We start from the raw sequence: 8,522 nt of genomic DNA, 5'->3' as shown, positions 1-8,522 counted from the left end.
TTAAGCAGAGTGGACTTCCAAACTGTTCTGTCTTTCTATTAACTTATGTAAAAATTATAAATCGACTTTAACCTGATAGAATAATACATTTTTGACATCGTTAAAGAGGTTTAATACATTTTTACAGCATTAGCTCTTTTTTTTTTTTAGATGATCTGAAAGCAAAGAAACTAAATCCAATGACTACTGAACTGGGGGGAGGGGGAGGGGTACTATGGGAGGACACGATGCCCCGTCCACCTACCAGACACCCGACTGTCAATCAAACAGATACGCCCCCAAACATCGCTCGGTTTGAGGAACTATTTTCAGAAGGAAACCAGAAGCCTGGTCAGAAGGACGGAGTTCAGCTGATGATTCGTTTTAAAATAAACCTTTAAGGGACTTCCTGGTACCAGTAAAGATATTCTTTGCTGTACGCTGTGAGAGAACAATAAAGAGGTGCTACTGAAGTGTTGCCGAGGTTGGAGGCCGAACACTGAGCGAGCATCCTGTGTCGATCTGCGGTCGATGACTCAGTTCCTGAACAATACCGAGAGACGAAGGGTAGAGCGACACAGAGCGAGAGAGAGAGAGAGATGTTGAGAAAGTCGAGGGCAGATGAAGGAAAACCTCACGGTAACGAAAACAGAGGCTGCAGCAGCCAGAAATGAATGAAACGAGAGCGAAGGGAAAAGGCGGGTAACGAAGAGAAAGATGTACGTCAAAAATGACTAAAGTATGTGGACATGCAACATCGGCCAGTCTTTTGTTGATTTTGTTCCCATTCAGCCTCGAAAGCATCAGTAAAGTCTGAAGGTGGATAAAGTCGGGCTCATGGTCGCGATTCTACGCAGACAAATGGAGTTCTTCCTTCAAACAGGGTGAAGGTTGGATTCCCAACAGTGTCACCACAAAATTAAAATGGCGCACTGTTGTCTGACGTACGACTGTTTTTAGCATCGAATAAATACAAAGCCGACAGATGAGCGGGAGGGGTGGGGGGTGGGGGGGGGTGGGGGGAGAGGGGGAGAGAGAGAGAGAGAGAGGGGGAGAGAGAGAGAGAGAGAGAGAGAGAGAGAGAGAGAGAGAGAGAGAGAGAGAGAGAGAGAGAGAGAGCACCAAGCAGAAAGATTGTAGATAAGAAGTGAGAGCGGCAGCAGAGGAAGAAGCTCCTGGAAAAAAGGAACAAAATAAAAGAGAATTAACTGATGATCATACAAACACTGAGAAAGTAAATCTGAGGGAGAGAAAGCAAAATGAAGCCGTGGAGTCGCCTCTGCTTCCTCGGTGAGTCCAACTCGCTCGTGTTGTTTCTGAAGAACCTTTTGATTGACAGATAGGGAACCGTGACTTTCACAGCTTTTATGCTCACAACTTAAAGTTGAAAACTGTCCAGGCTCAAACTTCAGACTGATCTTCCAGGAGGTTGAATCAGAGGCGACAGATTGAGGCAAGCCGAGTTAAATAAAGTTGCTTTTCAAAGCCGGCGATTTATTCGCTAAAAAACATTGAAGGCCTGGATTCATGCCTTAAATCTTCACCGGCACGTATTTAAATAGATGTACGAGTCATTCAAAGCCTCGCCGGCTCCAGACGTAATGCAGGAAGTAATATGGAGCACATAAACACCACAATGTGCTGGTTTAAATCCGCCTTAAAACTGCCACACAATGCAGGTATTATGACCCAGAACAATAAATGTTCCTTTAAATAGCAATAATTACAGCCATTCATTTCTGAGGTTTTTTTGCTTGCTGTTATATTCAACTATTTTCCTTCCTTCTCTTCTTCTGTATCAGTTCTAGCAATTTGTTGGATTTCCCAGGGACGAAGTCAAACTACTGTTTCGCTGCACGAGGCCGACGCCAAGGAGCCTGAAGGTACGGCGACGACAGACCTGCTCAACAAGCCATTTATGTCGGGGGTGGTAACGGCGCCGAGGTTTCCCGAGGTCGGCCGGTCAGAACCGGATCTCCGTAGTTGTCGGTGTACCTCCGGATTCGGTCTGAGCTCAGTCAGGTCGGCTCGACTCGGAGACGCCGAGTCGGCGCTTCTACTTCCGATCGCTGCAAACCCAGAGCACGGACGTGCCAGAAAAGTCGTGTTACTATGACGACCTCCAGCTGTTGTTACCAGTTAAGGTGTCCAATATTAGCGGACCGAGGTTTTCAAGATGGGGGCTTTGATGTTTTTGACATAAATAGGTAAAAGGTTTAGAACTGACCGATGGTGGCGGAGCGGCCATGCAAAGGTGATCTCCGGAGACAGATACTGGACGTAGGGTTTCAATGTCGAGGATAGGAGGAGCCTCTACTGTCCCACAGTGACCTCTGCTGTGACCTCTACTGTCCCACAGTGACCTCTGCTGTGACCTCTACTGTCCCGCAGCGACCTCTACTGTCCCGCACTGACCTCTGCTGTGACCTCTACTGTCCCGCAGCGACCTCTACTGTCCCGCAGTGACCTCTGCTGTGACCTCTACTGTCCCGCAGTGACCCCTACTGTCCCACACTGACCTCTACTGTCCCGTAGCGACCTCTGCTGTGATCTCTACTGTCCCGCAGTGACCCCTACTGTCCCACACTGACCTCTACTGTCCCGCACTGACCTCTGCTGTGACCTTTACTATCCCGCAGTGACCTCTACTGTCTTGTACTTGGTCACATAGTCCGGCTGCACTGTCCTGACGTATAGTCTAGATTCCCGTCTTGTTGTGTCATATGTCTCTGATGTCCCGTCCTCTCTGTCAAGTTGTTTTGTGTGCAGTCCTGTCCCGCACTGACCTGAACTGTCAGCGGTCCCAGTCCCGGTATGCCGTGTGATGTCGGTGTTTCTGATGCGTCCTTATATTACCGTGCTGTCCGATTGCACCCTGCAGCACGTTACCACCAGAGGCCGCGGTCACTTCCTGCCTCCGTCCTGTATGTCGGCGGTCTGTGGTCTCAACGTGTTCAACGAACATCTCTGACTCTGAGCGTCTCTTTTTATGTGTGGTTCAGGTTCCACGAACACCATGACCGAAACTGAAAAGGAAGCGACCAGCCTCACGCCATCCGCCTGGTCTTCACAGAGTCCTGCATCAGCGACCTTTACAGTAACAGCTGCCACCGACGTGAGTCGATTATCAAGTTTTGATATTTGATGCATAATCTTAGCAATTAAATACAAACGGAGGGGAAACCCATCGTCTGTCTTCAAAGTTGGAGAGCCCAGGCTCACAGTGAACTCTGTATTGTATTTCCTGGCCAACAGCTGCCAGCACAGTGACTTCCTGCTGTCTGGTTGTCATGGCGAGGCTGACATGCATTGAGCAGAAACTCTGAAGAAACACCTTCAGACCCACAAACTGTTTTCACAAAGCAGCCTAAAAACAAACGAGCCCGAGAAGCTGGAACGTGTTATCGTGAAGTGCCGTTTCAATATTTCAGTTGATTGTCTCTTCAAATTAGCATATTTTAAGAGTTTTTTTTAATTTTTTTATATTTGGGGTAAAAAAAAAAGAAAAGACTTTGAGACATTCAGTGTTTTAATTCACTTGTTTGAAAAAGATTTGTTTTGAAATGCAACAGAGCGTCAACAATAAGATGATTCAATGTTCAGCTGACTCACATGAGATTAATCTGATGCAAAATTTATAATCAATAAATCGTTTAAGGAGACCATGAGCCAGCACCGAGTCCTCTGCTCCTTAAGAGGGAGGATTTGCCGTTTTTCTCCGTTCAACATCCTTTAATATTTTTAGAGATGCATTTTCACACCATCTAAAGATTTCATCTGGAGCATTGTGACATTAAGAGAATCTCTATTTTATTGACTAAACAATAATAGACGCGCAGATTAATGAACACTTTCAACCAAGTTTCTCGTCCTAGTGAGTGGATTACTTTTTGTGGTACGTATCAGGTATCTCCGCCTTTAAATGGCATTAAAACTGGACACGTGGGACATGAAGCGTGACACCTGGTCAACCACGGAGCAGCAACACTTTTTCAAGTAGAAAAGCTGCAACGTCAGCCAATCAGACGCCTTCAAACCCAGTCCGTGTGACGGAGCGGATCATAAAATGTTTTGAGCTAACTGAAGTTTTAAATCTCAAACTGTGACCGGACGTCTTTCACAGCCCGAAAAACAAACGCAGAAATGGAGCGAGGACGTCTCCCACGAAGGAGGAACGAGCAACGAAACAACACAACGGGCCGCGACTTCGGTCCCTGGAAACGGGAGGGAAGGTCACGTGACGTCGGTTTCTACGGCGACAATCATCACCTCATCAGGAGCAGGTGCAGAAAGTATATTGACGCGCTGCGTGTCAGTTTGTCTTCCTGTGCGTTAAACCACATCTCGTGCTCCTACTCTGTCGAAGTCGCTGGCTGCCACACAAACAACACATTCAAACGCACACACATCCCGTTCACCGTTGAAAGGAAACAGAGAGCTCTTCTGGAAATGAGCTTTCAAAGATCAACAACATAAATTCACAATGCATGTTTAACTAAATTACTGAACCTGCTGTTTTTTTTCTTCTTTCAGTCCAAACTAAAGACACGACATCGTGGGGTAAGGATCTTACAATTTATTACAGTTCAGCATATTTAGCCAAATTCTGTTTTGTCAGATCTATTCTGTTGTCTATTTCATGTATCTTTGTTCTGCATACTTCTGACTCAAATCTCAAAAAGACCAAATCCAAACAAATATTATTCTACGAGCACCGGATGTGTATTAATCCGCCACTGAAAATAGACCCAAACTAAAACCTGAGCTCCTTATGTCTGATTAACATACACTAAAAAACTTCAGTGCCTTCTTCAAAAAAGAAATAAACCCATGTTTGTGAAGGTGTTCTTAAAGTCCTGGAGCTGAGAGACGGGTTGGGAAGTCCACAGGATTTGGTTTTGGTCTTTTTGTGGAACGTATTGATAATCACAGAAATAGACTTGAAGGAATGTTGATGACCCCTAGTGGCCAGAGATGATAATTACATGATAAAAATGATCCAATAAAATGAATTTACCCCCGAAAACAGCATCTCCACCTCTTTAAATCAGTATTTCTTAGATAAATCAGCTGATGGTTTGATTATGCAGTTACCGTCGGCAACGAATCTGAAACAGCTCCCTCCATCTGTGTCTGTAGCTTATGTGTTCCTGGTGCTCATCCTCCTGGTCATCATCGTCCTGTGCGTCATCCTCTACTTCCTCAGGAGAGTCTCGCGGGTAAGAAAGAGAAAGAAAACGTTTATTTTTTTTTTATTATCGTGGTGCAGCAAAGAAATATTGTCGTCAGCGTGTTGTTTGTGTTTTTTGATTTGTGCGTGCAGACGTACTCGTTCGACCTCCAGCGTCCAACTCCCGTCGAGCGCCTCAACCAGGGTGGCACCTTCGAGCCGGTCTACCTGGACGACCTGGGTGCGTTTATACGCGTTATTACATTTAAACCAACGTGACCGTGTACACGGCGATCCTGACGTGTCATGTTTTTTTTTTAATTTTTTTCTGTGTTTGTTACATCTCAGAGCGACCGGCTACGACCATCGACGACCTTTCACCTTCTCCGGTAGCCAACGGCACGAGTCTCCCGTCGGAGGAAAAGGGCTCCGGTGGAGAGAACGGTACGAAATCCAATTCTCCGTTTGGTATTTTGAGTCGGTAACGCACAAGACTCTCGACAACAAACCAAATATCGAGGTGAAATTCTGCCATGTTGTCCCTTTCGGTAAAATCTGAATTTGGTCGACAGTTGAAGCGTAACTGTAATCCTTCGAGGGCTGGAAAGGCGGGTTGATAAACTCTACTTGGATCGTAGCATCGAGCTACACGGGGGGTTATTGACGTGTCATGGCACCTCCATCCAAACACCACCAATGTTTTCACACCTCTACAGGAACTAATACTGTAAAACCAGAAATGGTCCAAACTATGGAACTCTGAAATGGTTTCAGAAATGAAAGAATTCAACCATTAACCTCATAAACCTGAGTTTCCACTTCCTGTTCCCGCTGCCCTGAAATTCAGCTCTTTGTCATTTTATTTTTTATATTTCTGCGGTGTCCAATTTTCCCAAAGCTTGCATTCGATCAAGTTACGATGTTCTTGATTGATTTAGTTCTTAATAGTTTGCGACCTGATTAAAATATCTAAACCTCAAAGTAGAAGCCGAGTTCATGAAAATAGGAAAAAGGTTTTTCACGCTTTCCCTCCTACGAATGTTGATTTAAGTTCATTCCCGTCCGTGGAACTTGAACGCATCGTTAACCGAGCTGAACCTTCACACTTGACTCCTTTCGCTAACTCTTGAAGATCTTTTCTTCCTCTTCTGTCCAGCTGGTCCGGAGCAGCCCGATGAGAACGGCGTGGAGGCGTCGCCCGCCAGTCCGTCGCTGCTCGACGAGCTGTCCGACCCGCTGTCCGACCCGCTGAGCAGAACCGACCTGCTCTTCGACGCCATCGTGGAGCAGATGAATGAAAACAACAACAACAACCCGTGTAAGATTATTTACAGGAATGCAAACACAACATATGAAAAAAGAAAAGAGGTATTCCACTAATTTGGTGGCGTCGCCGTCTAATGGAGAACAGACTGGCAAAAATCTATTCTGTGTATTCATGACATTTTTTTCCCCAATTTGCTCGAGATTTAAGAAAGAAAATGAGCAGAACATGAATCTCAAATCTTTTCTTTTTCCACTTTCCTTCTCGTCACCCAGCGCTTCGCTCCACTGACCCGTTCGTTGAGATAAACTTGGACGAGCCGGCGTGGTGCGATCAACTCCTCACCTCTCCTTCTTCGGTCCTCCCCTTCTCTTTCTCCTCTTCCTCCTCCTCCTCCTCGTCTTCATCTTAGCTCCCTGAACGAGCTTCCAGGATCCACGCGGAGGCAGAGACTCTGTTTGAACAACCAGGACACGAGCACAAAATCTACATGTTGAATGTGTTGTTTTCTGTGTATGAACCTCAACAAGCTGGAAACAAATTAGTTTTTATAGTTTACAAAAAAAAAGTTTTCTGTGTAACCTTCTCCAGTCTTGTCATCGTAAAACAAGATTGAATATGAACTCTTAGCTCCTTAACAGACTGACGACCGTGTTCCTCACTTGTTTTTTGCAGACTTCAGTTCTTCATGTTACTGCTGTAGTTTATTTTAAAATAACGAGCAGCCTGTTTTTTTGATGAGCAGCCGTTTCTCAAACTATAAAAAAATATTAAAGCTGTTAAACATTTGTGTCATAGTTACTGTTAATGTTTTCTTTAATTTCATCCAAGTAAAAGTCCACATCTGAATGTGGTGTTGGAGTTGAAATGTTTTGCCTTTTCATTTTCATCTACATTTTTTTTTTCCAGGAATTGCAAAAACAACATTTGCAGCTTTTCTTTTGCTTTATTTAGGAACCAAACTGACAAATATGAATTTAACTCCGATCTCAAAGATTTTCTTTCGAGTGTAAAAAAGTGAGTGTGCCAAGTATTTTCTCTGTGGGTGTAATTTTGTATCATAATGAATATGTTACTAAAATTAAAACTTTCTTAAAAAAAAACAACTTCCAAGAACAAATTTTGATCTTGTTAACGTGCCCGAGCTGCCAGGAGGCCCAGGAGCAGATCAGGAGGCCAGAAGAGGTTTCAGATGAAGCTTCATTTATTTTCTCATTAAAACCACACCAGAGGTTAACCCTCCCCCCACCCTACACATTAAACTGAGCTCCTCATATAAACCTGTTCACTCTAATTAGTCCAAACATTTTGAACCAGAAATGAGTGAGAGGGACTGAACATGAGGAAGTTTGTCCCGTCTGGTTGCAGGTGATGTGTACCGAGTGTGACGGAGGGCATTTCACCGATAGCACCGTGTATCTGGCCTCGAACTGGAGAAAGGCTTTTTACTGGCATTGGGTTTGCTGGGAGAGAACCGCTTCCTACTGTACTGCTGCCGAACCAGAGCCTGACCACCACTTCCACTCCTATCGGACTTACTGCGTCCGGTGACGTGACGATCACGGCCGAAGGTGGTTCTTCTGTTCCCGGCTCTGGCTGACAGGAAACCGTCTGTGAGGCGGGAAGCCTCCTTTGCCGTCTCGAGGTCACGTTCATGGATCCAAACCTCCAGCTCGGGCTCCACCATCTTCAGAAACTGCTCTACAACTCAGAAACACCATACTTATCAATTCCTCCACTCCATCATGCTGCTGCAGCCAGTTTCTGGTCAGCTGAAGCCTCAGAGATCCTTATATACACCTGCTCACTCTAATTAGCCCAGACATACCATCTATAGGCAAGTATATATATCAACAGTATATGTACAATACATATTTACATGATTTCACCAACTCAAAGACATCCATAATAATTTACAAATATTTACAGTCCCTATAAATAGATTAAAATTATAAATACATGATTTCCCTAAATAAACAGAGCAACACATCTCTACTTCCCCCCTTCCTGTTTCCTGTGGTTGGTACTTCCCGGAACTATAAATGGGTGCTGAGCCACCGGGGAACTATTTTACCTGAACACCCTGGGAAGAGGAAACAGGCAGAGGTG

General features: G+C 44.9%; 1 protein-coding gene across 1 annotated transcript; it reads left to right on the top strand.

Moving 5' to 3' along the window:
• Positions 1-1,005: 1,005 nt before the first annotated feature.
• Positions 1,006-7,501, top strand: LOC138211949 (uncharacterized). Its single transcript, XM_069172158.1, has 10 exons — positions 1,006-1,269; positions 1,782-1,862; positions 2,982-3,094; positions 4,103-4,262; positions 4,513-4,539; positions 5,119-5,198; positions 5,303-5,390; positions 5,498-5,593; positions 6,306-6,467; positions 6,689-7,501. The coding sequence occupies exons 1-10, from the start codon at positions 1,239-1,241 to the stop codon at positions 6,823-6,825; spliced, it is 975 nt and encodes a 324-aa protein (XP_069028259.1). The 5' UTR covers positions 1,006-1,238; the 3' UTR covers positions 6,826-7,501.
• Positions 7,502-8,522: the final 1,021 nt, after the last annotated feature.

This window comes from Embiotoca jacksoni, unplaced genomic scaffold (assembly GCF_022577435.1).
Source record: "Embiotoca jacksoni isolate LCO1_2020_lvr unplaced genomic scaffold, fEmbJac1.0.p SCAF_51, whole genome shotgun sequence".
Classification (NCBI taxonomy): Eukaryota; Metazoa; Chordata; class Actinopteri; family Embiotocidae; genus Embiotoca; species Embiotoca jacksoni.
The sequence above is the reverse complement of the archived record's forward strand: the minus strand, read 5'-3'. Positions and strand labels throughout refer to the sequence as shown.